A 21,490-nucleotide genomic window follows, 5' to 3' on the forward strand; every position below is an offset into this window, starting at 1 on the left:
CTCAATGATGCTTTTGCTGGCATCCCCGGAGTCAGCAGAGCAGCAAGGACCGGAGCTAGACTGCTGGGTTTGGAGTTCCAGCTCTGCTGCTGGTTACCCGGATGATGCTGGCTGAGCCTCTCAACCTCTCTCTGAATGTGAGCTTTCATATCTAACACAGTAATAGCACCTAATTCATACAGGTACCTAGAAGATAACTTGAGTTTCTATATGTAAAGCACTTAGACAAGCACCTGTCATGTGTTAAGTACTATGTTGTGACAGCTTAGAGGCTCTGAGCACCACCCTGGTAATCAAGTGGCTCTGCTGCTTACTGGTGAGGTAACTTTGAGTATATTATAATACTTAACCTCTTTAAACCTCAGTTTCCTCAGTTGTAAAATGGGAATAATGCCTACATAATAAGGTGGTTGTCAAAGTGTGTGCTGAAGGTGAAGAATTTTGCACAGTTGGTAGATCATAAGTACTTAATTATATTAGTTGCTTCTATTATCAAATAGCACAGTCAATTTTAATACCTAAGAACTATAAAGTTGTTGCTAACTGTATGTACTGTATAAATTTAGAGTTTTTCTCTCTTTCTTGTTCATCTACTTTATTTTTATTCTTGGTCAAAAATCTCATTTGAAAATGAAAAAAAACATTAGTTAACAGTAAGTTCATAAAACTAAAGTACTTCTCTTCATCGTCTCATATTACATATGTAAAAGTAAGAAGTTGGAATTTTATCCTTTAGGCAACAGGAAGAGATTGATGTTTTCTAAGAAAGAAGTGATATGACGATTTTAGTATTTTAGGAAAACAAATCTGAATATAATATTTGAGACAAAGCAAAGGAAGAACCAAAAGATAACTTTCATATTTTTGAGGTTCAACTAAACAGAAGTAGGTAAATCAGGAGGAATCTTAAATTGGGAGGTGTTTGATGAAACCAGGTCAGATGCACAGGAATAGGAAGACAGGTTCACTTCGAATGGAGAAGTCCACAAATAATTGGAGACTCTTGAACAAACATGTCAATAGGGAGAATCAAGATTTAAGATAGTTCTGGAAATGAAAGCTAAACTTGTGGTGTTTTAATACCCCTGTAAGAAGTTTAGAATAGAAAAATGGGGACAATAGCTGGATGAAACACCACAGTTTGGGTCCAAATTTTAATGGAGATTGTTTTCTGGAAGAGAGGGGTCTGGTAGATTTATTTTATGGTATTATTTGCGTCTTAGCAAATAATTTTCATTACATATGAAAATGATCATATTAGGTTGTCTGGATCTTAAGTGTATATTTTGTTATGTAAAAGAAAATCTTATACAAGCTCTAGGTATAAGGTGAAATATATTTTTGCTTCACTATATTTAGAGCTCTATGTGTATAATTCCGTTCTGTAGCAGATATATTGCTTAAATCACTTTACCTTACATTTGGAAAATAAAACAGAATAGATGCATTTGCTAAAGATCTGGCCTCAAGCATAGAAGGGGTCAGTTCCTGCTTAGTGAGTAAGGAGATTTTTTTTTTTTTAACCTACTAAATTCCCAAAAATATCTCCTAAAATCTTTTCCTACCTCCAAGTATGTTTGCTGTCTTACAGTAAACTATTCTCTTGTCTTCACAACTGTAAATCCTTACTTCTGGGTACAGTCTTAGAAAGAAGTGATAAAGTACACAGGGGAAAGGATATTCTTACATGATTTCCATAAATCCTGTTTCCAAGAAGGAAATACCCTGAAATATAAAGGAAAACTAGGTACCCCACCCTTTTATTTATGCTCTTGATAAAAAATTGCTCTTTCTTTTTTTTTTTTTTTTTTGAGACAGGTGCTGCCCTGGCTAGAGTGCAGTGTTGCAATCATAGCTGACTACACTCTTGAATCCCTGGGCACAAGCCATCCTCCTGCCTCAGCCTCCCAAGTAGCTGGGACTACAGGTACGTGTCACCATGCCTGGCTAATTTTTTAAATTTTTTGTAGAGACGGGTTCTCACTGTGTTGACCAGGTTGGTCTCAGACTCCTGGCTTCAAGTGATCTTCCTGCCTTGCCTCCCAAAGTGCTGGGACTACAGGTGTGAGCCAACGCCCTTAGCCAACAATATTTGCTTCTTTAGGAGTCTCAGTAACTAAAAATATAAATAAATAAAAGAGAGAGGGTGTGTGTGTGTAGTACATGTGTGTAACTTCTAGAAAGCCATCAGGTTTCTGGAGAGGGAAGATAAGATAAATCTGGGCCACCTAAACCTCACTGGTAAACCTGCTTGGTATGAGGGCTCAAACATTCTATGTCATCCGTCATCTTCTCAGCCTATTCCTTGTAAATTTTAGAAAAGCTTGAAACTCAGATCCATGTGGGAGCCAGATGATTCGTCTAGTTACCTGGAAGACCCACGAGTGAGTGCACATGTGCTTTTTCTCCTCTTCTTATCCATTAGAAAATGTGTTGCAGGGAAAGTCAGGAAACCTACAATTGGCATTGACAGTTTTGTCACCTCAGTTTGGTCACTTACTTTTGGAACCTTAATTTCTTCAACATTAAAATAAAGTAGTGAACCAGAGAAGGTCTTTCTTAACATTCAAAAGTGCACGATAGTCTTTTGCATTCAGGAGATTCTGCAAAACGAAGGAGCAAGGTAGACAGTCCACTAGATTATGTTCAACTCTTTTTCACAGATGTGGGACACACTGGGAGGCCAGGAAAGAGGGAGCAAGGAAGTTCAACATGTTGACAGGCAGAGTTTCTAAAGTCACATGTGTCATCAGCTCTGTGACCACAAGAGGTTTGGCTGCAGTGCAACCATCTGGCTTAGACAACTGCCTCAATGGCTTGGCTAAGGAATCCTCTTAAACTCCAATTTAGTTCACTTACTTTGTCTGTTTGGGAAAATCTATTACACTATATTTTTACTAGAATTCAGCAGTATGGAAGTGTTACAATATTTAATAGCCAATATGGCTCAGGGACCAACAAATTGAATCTGAGATTTGAACGACCAGAATGGACAACAACGGGTGCTCTGTACCTGTGGAGACCAGCTGAACATATTAGCTTGGGCACCAGTTACTATTTTGGCTGGCTATTTATTATTCTGCAAAGGCGTAAGTTCTAGCTATATTATTTAATCAAAAATATTGCAATATAAGTGATGACCAGAAATTATAGCATGGGCTAAATTACAACAAAGGACATTGAATTTTATTTTCAAGTAGTTTGTAACATCCAGTACAGCTGCACTAGAGGAAGAAAGAAAAAATACTAAAAGCAAAATCTCATTCTCTTTGATACATAATCCCTGTGATTCATAACATGTGAGGTTTTTTTCTCTGCTATATCAAGAGTAAAAGAAAATGGGGAAGGCTTCAGTTTTATTTGTAGATATTGAGAAGAAGAAAGAAAAGATCACCTGAAAGAACAAATTGCTCATTCTCCAGCAACCTAAACCTGCTATCCAGCACTCACACCGATTCTATAATATCTGCAGTTTTCCAACTCTGTTGTTAGCATCCATGACAATGTAAAGAACAATGTAAAATAAAGAACAATTCACTTTACATGGATGTTAATAAGTCAGAGGTACTGTAGAAAAATGGATGTAAACAGTGGATGAAAGATGGAAAAATAAAAAGCCCATTAGTGGGATATTCTTTATTTGCTTTCTAAGAAATAGAAGGCAGAAGGAAAAAATGAGGGTCATTCCTGTGTCCTTCCTCTGCCAAATTGATGCCTAATATGGTTTCATATAAAGGGAAAGTATGGTTTTCCATCTCCAACAATGAAGAGAAATAGTCTGAACTCAAATCTTGAGATTATTAAAACTTATTGCCAAGAACATTTGCAGCTTCCCTAGTAAAAGCCTTTGGCTCATAAGATATTATAGAAAATAATCGCAAAGACCTGTGTCTGACGGAAGGATTTAGCAGCCTCTATTTTCCATAGAGTGAGGAATCCATAAAAGAAGAGGGACCAAATGTGGAAAATGACTCAATCCTATTTAACCATTCCTATTTGGCTTTCTGCAAAAGCCAGTGACAATCTAACTAACTAGGCAATTTGTATTTAAGTTTTCCGTGCCAGAAAATTATAAGGCTGATGTTGTCAAAACATGTTGAACAATATTTTTCAGTCAACAAAACAGAAAAGAAATTGCAGGATTCTTAGGTATAATTTATCACCCTATCTAGGATGTTAGTTTTCCAATGGGATACAATTGTAAAAATTACAATCAACTCAGAAGAAAAAAATCATATAAAAACTATTAATTTATACCCAGTATAGATTTTTAGGAATATATCTATAGAAATAAATCAAGACCCAACTTACTTTCTTCTTTAATCCTTAGGCTATGTGTATGAACCAAAGATAGAAAATAATATAACCTAAAATATATTAATAATGTTACACAGAAAAGAATGGTAGAACTCCCTAAGGCTGAGGTGCATTCTGTCATTTTTGCCACTGCTTTCCTCTCTATGTCTATAGCAGACACTGCAAAAAGATCATGGCATTTTTTTCCCCAACAGAGCCTAGAGGAAACTTTAAAATACTTTATGATATAATACTTTCTAGCAGCTAGCAGCCATCTTAAAAAGGCTTAGGAAGAAAACCTATTTTTATCCTGCTAAGTGTTACAAAAGACATTAGTCATCACGGTAATTATAAAGTACAAGTTTGGATACAACCCTGAGTGTTGTGGCCAATAGAAGAATCTGCATCTGTTCTAAAATGACTTAGAAATCTAAAATATAATGCAAGAAGCAGGATGGTTTATTTAAGTTTCACCTGCAGAAGAAGAATGAACACAGTTTAAAAAGATGACATCTTATTTTGTCCTAGGAAATAACTGAATATTTTAATAGTGCTTAAATACCACTACCTTTCTACAAGCAATTTGAACCACAATGGTATTATGCCCATCCTACAGTTCCACAACACATTTCATTAACCTTGCATGTTTCAGTTATTTTAAATATTAGTTACATTTCAAAAAACAAAACTCTGCACTGCATTCTGGTAAATTAGTCTCTAATAAGAGGAGAGTAGAGCATGAAACTCAAACGAGGATGTTTAATGGAATACAAATATCCAATCTAGAAACTCTAATAAAAATCTCTCTTCTTTGGGTGAAGGCTCTTGGTTATTACACAGAAAACCACCACACGTGGCTCCCCTCAAAATGCATTATAGATCAGGCTCATAATCTTTCCTTCCACAAAAATGGCACAAGAATTGATTTCAATTATCATTTAATACTTATTTCCCTCTTCTGTCAAAAAATGTTCCATACACATGAAACTGAGGGCTGGCAGCCTGAACTCATTTATGGAACTTTTAAGGACTATTGATTTACCAGTGAATTTTCTAGTTCCTTCATTGTTACTGGAAGGATGCCTCAGAGTCTGAATTAGATGATAGGCTGGGCTGGAATGCCAATAGGCTTACTGAAGACTGATGAAATAGAAACTTCTAAAAAATTTGTCAAAATGCATTTTATAAATTAGGTTAACATGATTGATTATACAGAGCCACAATTTCTCATGTAGCATTTAACTGAATTTTAATTATATCTCTTCTTCTTTCTTTTTTGTGCCCTGATATACCTGCTTGATGTCTGAATGTTAACCACTGGAGAAAACATGCGCTAATTAAAAAAAAAATGGACCTGAGGCTTTGGAAACTAGAAACTATTTTGTGTACTGGACATGTTATTTGTTTTTGTTTTATGTGCATCATACCAACATATGAGAGAGTATTTATTTAAGCATATTTTTATGTTGTCTATGCTTTTCTAGGGTATGATGTTCTGACAGACAATTCCAGAAACTGTGTGTCCTTACCTGCACATTTAAATCTTTCACACAACTTTTATTAAAAGGACACCATTGCCACAGGAATAACATAGTTATTAACAGCACCAAGTTGTTCCTAGCTAAGCACAGAAGAACATGCTTTCAGTACTAGAAAGAAACTAAAGTTACACAAGCAGTTTTTTCTTTAAATAACCTCTCCCTGCCCTGCCTCCCCAATACATTTTCCTGTAAATGTTGTCATTGTTTTCCTCTACAGGGTAGGATACAGAATTTGTAGGGCCTAAAAATTATATAATTTTGTATTCTCTCTTTAAGAAAAAAAATATAAAATTGTGAATACCTAGTTCGCATGAAAGTATATATTTATTTTGAATGAGAAAAAGAATCACAACTAATTGCAAATTTTTAAAAAGCTGGAAATATTGCAAACATCACAAAACCCAGAAAATGATACAGTATTTTTGTTTTGTTAATTAACATACCCTTATACTTTTTCCCCAATTTATTGGAGGCATAATTTTTGATCACCTTCTAATATGACAATGATTTTATATAATTTTTATAGAGAGGAGAGAAAATTCAAGGTTTTCTCTGGCCTGGTTGATAGGAAAAAAATGTTATTCATAGCTTTGAAAAGTTTCTTTTTGTTTCACAACTTATTAAATGTTATGCTATAGACGGCCAGCATTGTTGCCAAATTTGGGGAAATCTCTACCAAGTCTCTTTCATAGCTGAACTGAATGATATGGAAGAGTTTTCCACAGAACAATTTCTGGCCCAATACAATTCGTACCTTGTTTCACCACTACTAACCACATCCTTCCTGCATCAATGTCCCCTAGCTCAATCTTATATCAGTAAGAACTCTGTGAATACTTATGTCATGACACCAGATGAGATGCTGAGTATTTCTGCGATAACTTCTACAACAGAACCATAGCAATGCCCAAATAACACAAGTAAAAATATTGCAGTAAACTCAAACTAAATAAATTTCCAACCAAACTCTTCTTAGCAGGATCTCACAAATAGCCATGCCCACTCCACACCATCTGACCCAAGAGGAAGTCTGACAGGTGGGGACGTAATCTCAGCTGTGTGCAGTAAAATGCCTTACTTTTGCAACAAAGAGAGATGACTACGTAACACATTTATAAGGCCCCTCCTAGATCCATGGAAAGTAGCTGCTTTGGCTTCCAGGTCACTTCTTCACTGCTCACCCTTCCCCACTACAGCCTTCCTGCCTGTGCTCCTTCCCCTACCCTCTCCCTTATATAATAACCACACCTTTGAGTGAGCCTCGACTGCTTTTTCTTACTCCTGCCACATCCACTTGTCACCGAACTGTATTGTTTTCATACTCAGCTTTAACTTTGGCCTTGATACTTGCACTCCCATTCCTATCCTCATAGCCACGGCCACATCTCAGTAAGGCTCACTGTTGTTAGTTCCCTAAATCATCTCCTCTTGGTTCATCCTCTTCTCCAATCCCCTAAACAACTGAGAATTATAAAATTCTCCAAAACCTTAGTGTATCTTCAGCTCCAAAAATCTTCAGGTGGCTTTTTACTACAATAAGTGAAGTTGCAACCTCAACCTTTGAGGTCATTTTTAACACCGCTCTATTTTCCTCTCCTGTATTATTTCCACTGCTAACCTAAATGAACTGTTTCACCAAATTGTTCTCTCAGATTCTTTAGATTTGCTTTGAAAGGTCCCTTTTCTTGTCTTTTGTTCTTACCATCCCTTTTGCACGGAACATTCTCCCTCTTCTCTCTAATTCTCAAAGTTATACCTATTATCTTGGTCTACCGTGGTTGTTTTCCCTATTCTCTTAGAGGTTTTCCAAAACACTCATAGCCATCAGTGATAATTCCTTTTACTGGAACATGTATAGTCTCTATTTGGCACTTAGTATATACTATGTTCTATTGTCATTCATTTAGTACTTATATAAGATATATATGTATGTTAGTGTACATTTGTATAATCTCTTTCCAAAAATCTCATAAGTAGATTCAATTCAATTGCTACTATCAAGCACTTTACTTGGAAAGTGCTTTGCAAAGAGAAAACAAATGTAAAAAACACTGACTGCCTTTAGGATATATGAAGTCTTCTGAGTGGGAGAAGACAATAGCAAAAATGACTTCTAACAGAGTAGATGAAGATAAGAGCCTTATATGGCAAATACATATTATATGTTAATTGTTGGACTAACTCTGTCTCAGATGACATACTTTTTAGAGTAGAGGCAGTGTCTCTTTAACCACAGTTTTTATATTTCTAGCACCTAGTTTCCTTAGAAGTATTGAGTTCCCTGTAGTTGGAGGTGCTCTTGCAGGGGCTGGGAGATGTTCTAAATAATGCTGAGGGGATTCAAAAACTGACTAGTAGTCTGGATGGGAGTATGAAGTACAAATGATCTGTATAAACACGTGTGAGTTCTCTGTGAGGCAAATACTATGTAGGGCATTTTATGGTTCTTTATGGAGAAGAAACACAATCTAGCGAAGACAGAGAGGCCTAAGAGGCTGAAAACTGGTTGCAATTCCCAATTCCAAGCTTCAGTTTCTTCACCTGGTAAAATAGTAAAATTAATAACTAGTTGATAGTATTATCACGAGATTAAGTGTATTAATTATAGTGACTAGAACCTAATAAGTACTCAAAAGTTTTAGTTTATTCTCTTTTAACATCCACTGGCAGAGCTGATATGCTTAATATTTTGTGGTATAGGAGTTTTTGTTGAAATCTACTTTTCCATTCTCCAGATCTACTTCAATCATGGTGATGGATCAGTAAAATGTAAATGTGCTCTTCTTAGCAGAAGGTCAATGAAAAGAAGCTTTAAAATATTTAAAGTCTTGGTTAGGATGTGTAACAATTAAACTAAAATTCACATTTTTTTTAGACACAGCTAACACTAATGATGGTTTTCAACAGCAATCTCAATTACAGTAAGCTGTTTCTTGTCAGGCCAGCTGCAAGGAGTGGATTTGATTACCTAAATACATTCCATGTGGTCAGAAACTTAATGCAGAGGCTCGGCAGGGGAGAAACAAGTCTGAAGAGTGAATTGACTCATAGTGTGATTTATAATAAAGGGAAGCTTTTCTAAGAAATTTTATCTGAAAGTTAAGAACTCTTTTGAGATTTTCGCCATCAACTTAGCATGGTGCTATTATTTTGTTATTGAAACACTTAAACTTTTGTTTTTCTTACCCCATATAGAAGAATCAATACTCTAAAATTAGAGCCGAGAGTAGCAGCTCTTGGGTGTTATTCTGGGTTTGGTACTGAGGACTTCAAAGATTGCAGCCAGCAGTCTATCAGCCATGTATCAAACTTTGCATGCGCTTGTTGAATTGGTTTTAGGAAAGAAAATAACTAAAATCTGGTACAGGATAGGTTTAAATAAACTATGATAGAAAATATTTTTCAAAAACAGTATCCATATACTTTTACCTATTACCAATGGGATGTTCTCATAGATTGACATCTGTCAAGCTTATAATATTTTTGCCACTCTGGAAACAGTGTCTCCTCATATTGTCCTTAGGGTTGGGTCCCCAATAACTATGTTTCTATTGTATAAACTTCTCCTGTTCCCTACCCCTGACATCGGTGACTGGTAAGTGGTAGATCCCAGATCTAATTTCAAATGACCTCCTCTCTAAATGCATAGGTAACTACTACTAGGTAGACACCTGATAAGCCTGGCTGACTATGATTCTCCCACCTGAGGATCTGGATCAAGACTGAGAGACGGCCGCCAACCAGTATCTGTTGGTAACTAGAGCTGGACATGTATATGTAAGTCACATTGATCAGAGAAGCCAAAAACGCCAGCCCATAGATAAAAATGGAACAGAAACATGTGCAGAGAAAACAAAGATGAGACGGGGAGAGATTTCTTATACTTTTCTTTCTTGTTCCAGACCTTTCTTAAAGCCTGATGGAATTCCTAATACTGGATTTCATGAACCTATATTCATAGGACACCACCCTCATACCATCTTTTTTAACTTTACCAAATTTATTTATTCATTGATTTATATATAATATGTTTGTTTTCTCTCTCCTCCCACTAAATTCTACAGATACATGTCCAGAACCTTCAGAACAAAAAGGCAGTAAGATAGAGGCTCAGTGAATGCCTGAGTGGATGAATAAAAAGGGACTATATACTTTAAAACCTAAGTAAAAATTTCACATTACATAGCTTTAATATTTTCTTTTATCTTTTCTAAGAAAACCCGCCTCTTACATTTCCCTATTCAGAATATAAGCCTTTTTACTCATGTTTCCATAAATACTTCATGCTTTTGCCACTTACTCTTATTGCCTTGTATTCTAGTGATTTATTCACTATAAATTGGAATGCATGTGAAAGGCTACAATTCTGTTTTGCCAATCCTGTTCTTTCATAGTCCCATGTGTACTGTGTAAATTCTTTAATTAATAATAATGTTGACCACTATTACCTGAACAGTTTTTCTCTCTTTTTTAATTTTTGAAAAAATGATTTGTTTAAGCCTCTATTTGGAGGTCAAAAACACCATAGTGACAATGTACATAAAGATTTTGGAGCTAAAAAGTTCCTCAGAGATTAAAAAAAAAAAGATTCCACCATCCCTACTGTGGATTTTTAACTCATTCATTTAACAACTACTTATTTCGCACATACTATGTCTCAGGCAAGAGGTGGCAGAACTGTGGCTTGTCCCTGTGTTTTTTGACTTGTGGCCTTGTTTACAAGGTAGAATATGTTTTCTGCTTCTGGTTTTGCAATTTTAAGATTGTCTAAGTTTTTAAATATTGATTCCTGCTGTATTAAAGATACTTTAAATGAACACATTTCATCTGTTCCAGTAGAAGTGGATGTCTACTGTTAATTTTTCTTCACTCTTGCAGGTATTAATCAATGTTTCCTAATTAAGCAGTAACATTATTCCTAAAAACAAACATACACTAAGCATTAATATATTATAGTGATACCTATAAATTATGTTCACTTTATTTTAGGAGTAAATTTTGATCGGTTATTATTAACTACTCCATAAAATATTTATGTTTTTAGTGTCCAGCATGTGATGGTAACTGTACTTGAAGAGTTTATATTTAATAATATAAATTCACAAAAGATATTAAAGAGGACAGCATGTCTGTGGGTGGTTGAATGAATCAAACACCTAGATCAGGGGTGGGTGTGCTGGAGAGGTTAAAGGCAAAAAGGATCTGTTTCATAAGATGATGATCTGGCTTGCTCAATTTAACCTTTACAGCGGATTCCCCGTGGCTACACAAGTGAATAGGAAACTCTCATTTTGTAAGTTCACAATCTAGTAGGAGAAATGAATGCCAGGACCATAATGTAACCAGTAGCATACTGAAAACCTGAACTAAAGGTGAAAAGGTATTGGGATACATAAGATGACCAAGAGATAGAGTGGATGGGAAAGGAGGTGACGCTTAAAGACATTGCATTTCTGCTGTTCATTCTACATTTTCCTGAGTTCTTTATGTCAATCCATATCTTTAATATAGTGAAGGAAAGAGTCACGATAGGCAAATCAAAGAATAGCCACATGGTCTTACATTATTACCAAAGTTTATAATAGAATTGTATTATATTTCTCAAATATTTCTCTTTTATGCCCCTGAAAAATTCTCAGTTTATGGTGATTCGCATTATGTTTATAATTATTTCTCATTTGAAATCTGATTAAGCCTTCTAAAGATAAGAAATCCTCAAGATAGTTTGATCCTTCGTATCCAAGCTATTGAACTAACACTATTACAACAGTGATGACACCTGTAAAATGAAAGCTTTTCCCAAAATGCTCTTGTTTAAGTGCTTAAATTCCACTGCAGATGACATTTGTTTTCTGCACCAAACATTACCTGCTATATTCATGGTATATGCATTTTTTTGAGGCCTAGATTGTTCACCAATCAATTTAGCTCTTCCTCACAACTTATTTCTTGAGAGTACTTACATATTCTTCATAAGACTCGTGGGCTGGAGGAGGGGGTGGCCTGTATCCTGGCACTGTGGGTGCCCCCCGGGCTCGAGGGGTAGGGACACCTCTTGCTACAGGGGGCACTGGAAGAGCTCCACGGGTCACAGTGGTTCCTCGAGGGGTGAGAACACCCCGTCCAGGTGGCGGGGGAGGAGGAATGGCACCCCCACGGCCCCTAGGAAAAATAGGTCATATATAGATGAGACACAAGGAATAGAAGAAAAGGGACTATAACAGAAAAAAAACTCACATCTCATAGCCTTCATACAATGGAAGAAATACAAATTTCTCTCTTCCCCACCATAGAGATTATTTAGTATGTAAAGTGTTTTGACCTCGACAGCAAAGTACATTTGCAAATACTGACTATGACTTAGTTCTAATGAAAATCATGTAAAACATCTTGATACTGTCTTTTATATAACTAAAAAACCAAGGCAAAAAAACAACAAAAAAAAGTCCACTCTAATTATATTCAAAATTTGCCAAGAAGACTCATATCAGGGCCGGGCGCGGTGGCTCACGCCTGTAATCCTAGCACTCTGGGAGGCCGAGGCAGGTGGATCGCTCAAGGTCAGGAGTTCGAGACCAGCCTGAGCGAGACCCCGTCTCTACTAAAAATAGAAATAAAAATTATCTGGACAACTAAAAATATATATACAAAAAATTAGCCGGGCATGGTGGCGCATGCCTGTAGTCCCAGCTACTCGGGAGGCTGAGACAGTAGGATCGCTTAAGCCCAGGAGTTTGAGGTTGCTGTGAGCTAGGCTGACGCCACGGCACTCACTCTAGCCCGGGCAACAGAGCAAGACTCTGTCTCAAAGAAAAAAAAAAAAAAGACTCATATCAGAGTACCTTCTGATATAGGACTCACTGGACCATCTATGAAACCTCAGTCTATATGTCCTCCATCCTGGGGGTTATTGCAAGAGATACGCAATATTATCATTTATAAAAAAAATATCTGCCTGCACTTTAATAAAATGTGGAATTCTAACCATGGTGATATCATTCTGTTTATTATAGCAGCTTAAGTTTGAGGTCATTTGAAATCCCAACTCATTGTCACTGATCTATCATCATGCATGTAACCCCCTGAACTGGTGCAGTCCCTGACATAATATATTTTATTGTGGTAACTATGATGCTAGAGGGATACATTAGTACTCCGCAAAAAAAATAATAGACTGAATACTCTGTACTGCAGTTCTTGACACAAAAGTAACTTGCATTAAAAGCATAAGATCAAACGGTTGCAGCCAACTTTTATGGTATTTTGAGGCCTCTAGAAAGGTTGAATGTTTGTCTGAAATCTTTGGGCACAAGCACGGTTATTTCACTTTTTATTATGTCTGAAAGGTTGGCCTCCAGAAAGCACTGCTTTCAGCAGGAACACTAAAGCTTTGGGAAAAAATGATGATCATTGGCATGTCAACAATCACACTGTTTGGCTGTACCCCCATGTGGATGTAGGTTATGCTTTTTGCTATGAATAGCAGTCAGCTGGCTCTTTCTTGCTTGCAAAAAATGAGCTTTTAGGAGTCAAGAGTAAGAATGGTGGCAAAGCTTTTAAAAATTTTAAATAGATTTTAGAGCTGATGAATAGAGAAACTATCAGAGAAATTATTGTGAGTCTAATATATATAAAATCACTCTCCTAGATTGGGAGAAGGTGAAATACAAAAGACCCAGAAACCCAGGGCTGCTTCAAATACAACACAGCTGAGAATACGATATTCTCTATTATCATGATAATATAAAAATGTATCTATAAAAAAGGATGTAAAGACCAATTACCTTCACTGGGCCTCCAAGCACCTGTCTGTTTTCTCATAAGCAAGAGGAGCACACATCCAGGTTTTACAACTGTTGTCCTAGCTTTCTATTCAGGTTAGCATTCTAACACTCTCAAAAGCATTCATGTGTGGGTAATAAATTATATGGTCGTCCTACGCTAAACTACATTGACAAGTCTTGGCTGTACCACTAAATAATCCTAGATAAGTACTATAATTACCTAGGCCTGAGGTGGATTTTTTTCTAATGAGTAATATGCAGATTTCTGAATCTATAACACTTATTCTTGTTCTAAATTTATATGATGCTTGCATCAAACCTAATGTCTTATTCCATTCCTTCATCAAGTGACTACCAGACACATCCCTAGCAAACCTGTCTCTTAAACCTGACTCATTAATTCCTATACACAATGTCCCAACCTTGGATGATTAACATTGTTGCTCCCTCCTCCAGTTCAACTCAAGATTCACATCACCTATTTTCGGACACTGCCCCTGGCTAAATCCACACCGCAGTAGTCTTTCGGTTATTCTCCCGGCTTCTTGAAAGAACGTTTTCCATGTTTAATTCTTTACCTTCTTCCTGTTCATTCCTGAACTGAATGTAACCAATCTAGTTCTTACTTTCACCACTCTGTTGAGAGCACTCTCGGCTGAGATCACCAGTAGCCTACCGATTTCCAAATCCACTAGATTCTTTCACAGTCTCCCCATAGCTGCACCTCCCTTATTCTATTTAAGACTGTGGATTAATATCTGGAAAATGCTTCTTTGCACTGTTATGACCCTGCTTTTCTCCACTTTTCCTCCTTCCTCTTTCTTACTTCTCAGCCTCCTTCACTGGCTTCTATTCCTGGACTCATTTTGGAATATGGGTGTTCCCAATTTCTGTCCTAGATCTTCTTTCTTCCTCTCATGGTTAGACCCTGCAGTCCCTAACTCTAATGATGACTATTTGTCTCCTTCCTAACATAATGCTGTATCTTGGTTTGTCTTCCTTATATCTGAAGTTCCCTAACTTCCCTGCATGTTAGAGTTACTTGAGGATCTTTCAAAAATTCCAAATTCCAGCCCATACCCCAATTAAATCATAGTCTCTGCAGGCAGGGAGCCCTAGTGGTGCCATTATACAGCCTAATTTAGGAACCACAGCCTTACATGCCTCACCTACTGCAAGCATCTTGACAAGCTTGTCATGTAGGCAGTTCTAAGCTATTCTGTAAGTTGAGAAACCAAGGCACAGAGAGTACAAGTCCCCTGCCCAAGGTCACACTAGCAATCCACAGAGATAGGATTACTTACAGGAATAATTATATTCATCATTTAACTTGATCCTTCACCCAATCTGGTTTGATGAAATCATCAAACTCTTACCAGGCTAGACACTAGAGAGTTATCTTTGTCTTGGGCCACACTTCTCCAATATCTAATTGGCATTAATTCCTATACACTTTAAACTCTAATCTGGCCCTATCTTTCTACAGTCCAAGTGCTGTTCATTTCTGTTTGTCTTGGATAAAACTTGTCTTCTCACTGGCTCCTGTGTCGTAAGTCAGTTTCTCTCTTTGTCTCTGTCTGTCTGTCTCTGTCCATCTCTCTTTCTTTCTCTGTCTCTGCCTCCCTCTCAAACACTCCAACTCTTCTGTATCACCCATAGTGATGACTGAGTAGTCTTTCTTAGAAACAAATATGATTACTCTCCTCTTTAACAAACTCCATTTGTTCTAAGTATTAGTTCTCATTGTAGTAAACAAAAGCCTTCAAAATCTGCCCCTAATGTTTCATTTTCCACTGCTTGCTCTCATTGCAACATGTAGTGGTGATATGTGTTAGAAATGTCATATAGTTTCATTCTTCATTTATGTAAAATACATTATTAGCATAATAGATATAGTGCTTTGTTCTCTGGTATGCATTGTTATTAGAAGATTAGTTATAGATATGTTTATTGAAATGTAAATTTTTTAATTAAATACTTTCCAACAAATTATAGAATTTTAAAATATTCTAGACACCATCTTTTGGAACATAAGTGCAATTGAATAACTTAATAAACTAATAATTTAATAAATATGTACAAGTTAGCACCCATTAACTCATGTTATCCAGTTTTCCTATCAATATGATTTTCTGTTTTGTGAAGCTATTTCCTTTTTCATTTCTAATTGTAGATACATTTCATCATGTTGTTTGAAACAGAAGACAACAAAGTTCGGCTCTATTTACTTTCACTAATGTTAGTAACATTAATGATAACAGTATAGCATTGGAAGTAAAATTTAATTTTCAGTGTTAATTTTTTTCTTTTTATGTATGCATGATCAGATTTGTATGATATATGGAATATGAAATAGCAAAATCTTTCAATCAAATTTTTCTTCTAAGGAGATATTTGAAAATCTAGACCATTTTGAATCAGCACTATTCTTTATTCAATTATTAAACAGATTAAAATTTTAGAATAAAGCATTCTGAAATTAAAATCTTTTATGGTTCATTCAAATATGGCAAATGCAATATCCTATTATGGAACATTAATAACACAACAAATCTATTAATATAATGATTTTATAATTTCAAAAGCAGGTTAATGCATTATCTTTTCTAAATGGTCCCAATTTCAAGGAATATAGAATAGATAAATTGGGTGCATTCACTAGACATCCTAAATGTACACTTAGATTAAACCATATAAAACTGCTAAAATTGGCATTTTTTTTTGAACTACAAAAGTGGCAATTACATGTGATTTAACCCATTTGATTAAATCCATTAAAGATGTCTTGCAATGATGTCATTGCAAAACCCATCAAGATGAGATTAGAAATGTGCAAAAGACTAATCCTATTAAAAAAAGGACAGTATTGCTTTACGTCACATTAATTCTTAGCAATAAGCAAATGATCCTGAACAACATTACAGCACTCCATTTTTAATTTTTTAAAGATAACATAAATATAAGCTCTAGAACATATTCGGAAGTTTTGCTTTTAGCTAAATCTAATTTTAAGAATTGCCATATTTTACTTACAAGTTATTTACTTGATATTTTATTCAGAAATGTATTATTCTTAACTTTTTTTCCCTACCAACTGTGAAACTTTTTGAGATATTTATGATTTAAATGTTAAAAACAGTGGCTATGTTGACAGTGATGGTTGAAAATATTTGGGGTACAAGTTAAGAAACAAATTGAATCTGCAAAATATCTAAGCATCTCTTGGAATAATTTCTATGTGATATGTGAAATAATATTCTAGATCTACGTCCTTTAGAGATTTAAAGGCCAGCTATAATAGGGTGAAGAGAGTGATTGAATCACACAGTCATTGTGTGAAGGCTATGAGTATTTTTTACTTCATCTCTTTGCAAACCAATGCTTTCTGTTGAAAGTTTAACAAATTCAGTATTCTAAAAAACAAATTCCAATAGAGAAAGATTCCAATTTCTTTGCAAAATGAATAAAATCAAATCAAGTCTTTCCGATCACCAAGGGCATTGCAAAGTCAAATGTATCTGAACTTTAAATATCCTTACCATCAGCCATGCAAGAAGTGTGGTTCTGGCTTTCTGGGCGGATGACATATGTATTGCCTATATCTATCTCTGTATCTCTCCATAGCTACCTACCTACCTGCCTGCCTCCTTACCTGGCAAACTATATCAATTCAAGGACCATTTAAGGCAAACTTTATAGTTTTCTCTTCACACAAGTTTATCAGGGTTCAAGGAGGCAAATGGTTATATCATTTGTGTGCCCTAATCCTGGGGAAAGGACAAGAAAGTAGAAAATCTCAGGTTTGCTGCCATATTTTCTAAATCTAATTTCCAGAATTGCCACCCTTATTTCGCAAGGTTAGTTGTTAACAGAATTCACAATTAAAAGCATAAACTGTGAATTCTGGAATCAGATTGCCTATGTGACCTTAGGTAAATTCCATACACCTTTCGTATCTTATTTTCTCACCTGCAAATAGTAGATATCTCCTAGTATGGAGGATATTTGATGAGCTAATATATATGAAGCTCTTACATGACATATAAGCATTCATCGTTATTGTTTTTGTTGTGGAGATAGCGATTGTTGCTGATGTTGTTGTTTATTCCTAGCTGTGATCATGACAACAAAGACCTGCCATCTTCCTTTACTGTTAATTTATTTAAAGTAAGAACTAATGTACCTTGAAGGAGCTGCGGGAGCTATTCTGATCCCTCTGCCTCTAATACCTCTGCCACGACCAGAGTCCTCTGAGCCATTTAAGTAAGATAATTCACGTAGTTGTTCCTGACGAATTTCATCATTGTAGTCCTAGGAGAAAAAAAAATGATGAGTTAAAAATGAGACATGGGGTTCTTAGAACTAAAACAAAAAACAAAAAACAAAACAAAAACAATAAAAAAGGAATCTTTCATTTGTTTTCTGGGCACTTGTATATAATAATCTAAAATGATATAAAAAGTATACATATATTATTATATAGGGAAATTGAAGTTGCTTCTTTTATCAAGGAAGTACTCAGCAGGACATCAGATTATATTTGCTAAGATATTACCTGACGTGTTAACTAGAAAACAGAAGATAGCAGTATGGAACAAGAACTTGGAATGTACCAGGGTCATTATTGTTAACATGAGAATTACTAAGAAACAACATCACTTGGATGAATGTGTGTAGATTATGAATGACTACATGATATTCAAATGGCTCCTGATGCATAAGCCAAAAAGGGGCAATCCCAAGGCCCAGAGTAGACACTGAGTGTGTATTAAAACCATTAAGAACTACAATAATATGGCCCAGGTCCAGACAACTGGGAAGTTGTGGAACCCAGCCAAACAAGTGGATGTGCAACATTTAAATGCAAGGGATTTTCTATGTGTTCTAGCAGTGGGCTAATGGAAAGGTGGGCTAATGGAAAGGGAAAGCCACAGTGGAAGGCAAATTTCATAACAACCAGAGACTCAGTCAAAGTCAGAGGGACTATCTTTATCTTCATCAATGTGGAAACACATCATTTCAATAGGACCAAAAAGTGGATCTGAATCATTAAAGATGAATACTACCTTCTGAAAACAAGTGTCAGTCTTCCCTGTTTCTCCTTTTACTCTCTCTCTCTCTCTCTCTCTGGGACACACACACATACACGTGCATGTGCACAAATACACACACACACACACACACATACACGGTTGAACAGTACAAAACTGAGTAATTGGTTATTTGTGTCAAATGGCTTATCTGATTAATTATTTTTCTCTAAATGTATATTTAAGTGAAATCCATCTAGCAGATTTTCCAGTGATGGAGTGGGGTCTAGGAATTGAGACTAGAAATATTTTTAGAGGGCAGGCGAACAGAAATGATGTTTGAAGCTTAGCTGTGGTACTAACAATCAAGTGTATCATAATCATCTACACCAAATGATGCCAATGTAGCTTTGCACAGATGTGGTATAGAAATCTAAAATGAAAACTATAAGACTACAATAGTCACCCACACATCTCTGCCTAGAAAACGGCAGTGATGCATCCAGCCTACAAGGATTTCTAATGCACAGCCTTACCCCGTGCTTTAGAAACTGCTTAGATTACAAGCAAAAGTGCTAGTCACTCCAAAGCGTTTGTTTTATTTTTAGCATGTTGCTTTCATGTTTACCCTTTTCAGCACCTGATTATAGTGATAATAGGCTCAACACAGTTAGCTGACAGGAAAGCCATAGAGTAGAAAATTATAGTTTCTAACAAGTCATATATTATTCAATTTCTACCTCCTAATTTTCACATTCAAACAACAACTAAATTTAAGAACAAACATGTCTATTATTTTATTAGAATCAGGGAATGTAATGAATTGTCACGACTGAGTAATCTGACCAGGTGCCAGCAAAATGGGTCATTAACCCCATAATTTTCCTATGTAAAATCTCCAATTTTAGAGGAAATTCATGTAGCTTCCTCTCTGAGGAAAACCCATGGAGATTCAGGGTCCTTATGAATTATAGAAAGAGACAGATTCTCATTCTCGGCAATACTGAGGGTTGAGATAAAAATTAACAAATCACAGATGAATTCAACATATGCAAAAGTGTACCTTAGAGCATAGATCTTTTTTATTCTATAATAAGAAAGTGATGTGGTCTCATTCATTGTATAGTCATAAGATGAAAAAGGAGGAGGAGGAAATGAAGAAAGAGGAGGAGGAAGAGGAGGAGGAGAAAGAGGAGGAGAAAGAGGAGGAGGAGGAAGAGGAGGAAGAGAAACAGGAAAAAAGAGGAGAGGCAACATAGTAATCAGATGGTGTGATAGACTAATCCAATTTGTTCAGGGCTCCCTGCATCCACATACCCATTGCCTTAGCTAAAACAACAATAACAAAGGTAACAAAAGCAGAGACTTGAAAAGTGCTTGTATATTGGGGTTTGCCCTTTCCTGTCACCAGAAACCCTTATACCACCAGGGTTGCTTTCTGAAGGATGAGATAGTATGTGGGCAGAGGCTCCAGTTGTCCCTGCCCTCCCTGCTATCCCATCCGAGTCACCTGACATGTGAGTGAGGCCATCCTAGGCCATCCAGTCCCAGTCAAGCTGCTGGAGACCAGAAAAATCACCTGGCCAACCCCAGAACCAAGAAAAATAGATAATGTAAAGGTGCTTTACACCACTAAGTACTGTGGTGGTTTGTTTTGTGCCAAAGCTAACAGAGGCAATACTCAGCATGGAAGGGGAGAGACATACTTCAGCAGCCTCTCTCCAGCCCTCTGTTTGTTTCTTGGGGCAGCTATAGACTTAGTTGAAGGTGTATGTATATATCTGAATGTCATAGTATGATGTCATTGCAGTTTGAATTATCCATTTAAATTCCTTTGTTCAGAGTCCACATTCACCAATTCAACTGCATTGGAATTCAGCTCTGAGATAGAAATCTGCTAACATGGAGAAAATGTGCTAATCTTATTAATATGAATATTTGACACTGCAGATTAAGTTAATTCTTAGTGTAAGCAAAACAACTTCTATTAGTATAAAATTAAGTTTCTTATGAGCATAGCTAGAGAACCATGCTTTAAGAAATAAATCATCTTCCAGAGTTGTGGTGACCAAGAGAATATAGACCAGTAACTATAGGTGTAATTGACCAAGAACCCCAGATGCTATGCTCTGAAATTCTATTTCTCCAAAGGCCATGCTACCCAATAGCTTCTCCCAGCTGGTGATCAAATATAGTTAGATGCTCAAATAGATCCATTCCTGGAGACACAGGACTCCTCTAACTACGCTCAAGAATTTCTTGACAGTGTTGTTCAACTTCTCTGATAATCTCATTGTCCCAGGGCCATCTAGAAGGCTTCCACCCCTCTTTCCTTGGGGTCAGATATTGTAGTGTGAGAGCTCTCCAGCCTTCCTTGGCTCTCTCTTTATTTTTTTATCGTAAGAGCATTTTCCTAATATAATTCTTAAATGTTTAATCACATTTTGGCATCTGCTTATTGGAGGACCCAAACTAACATACTGAGTGCTGACAAAAATCAAGCCCTAAGATAACAAAACTGAGAGCTTTGGTAAACCCACTTATGTTAATGCTGCTTGAGCCTATTCTGTTCAACATACCTTATACTATGTATGACTAAATTGGACTACTTGCCACACTTATTTCAAAATGGTTATGGATAGGTTAAGCACAAAACTGATTATTGATTACCAAAAAGGGTAGTAATCAATATTTTTAGAAATTAAATTGTATGTTGCCCAATTTTTTCCAACACTTCACTTAATAAGAAAATATAGATGACTGATGGAGATGGGAAAACACAAACCTTATTTTGGGATAGAGATTAGAACAATTTGGCAACAGTGAAATTAGAAATTGT

At 36.2% G+C, this 21,490-nt stretch overlaps 1 protein-coding gene across 1 annotated transcript in view; it reads right to left on the reverse strand.

Annotated features, from left to right (window-relative positions):
- Nucleotides 1-21,490, reverse strand: part of KHDRBS2 (KH RNA binding domain containing, signal transduction associated 2) — a 511,795-nt gene that overhangs the window by 161,971 nt on the left and 328,334 nt on the right. Inside the window, exons 5-6 of the mRNA XM_045542235.1 lie at nt 17,805-17,932; nt 11,801-11,999 (exon numbers count right to left, since the gene is read on the reverse strand). Of these exons, the coding sequence (XP_045398191.1) occupies nt 11,801-11,999; nt 17,805-17,932 (327 nt within the window). The remainder of the gene's footprint in view (nt 1-11,800; nt 12,000-17,804; nt 17,933-21,490) is intronic.

This window comes from Lemur catta, chromosome 2 (genome assembly GCF_020740605.2).
Source record: "Lemur catta isolate mLemCat1 chromosome 2, mLemCat1.pri, whole genome shotgun sequence".
Lineage (NCBI taxonomy): Eukaryota > Metazoa > Chordata > Mammalia > Primates > Lemuridae > Lemur > Lemur catta.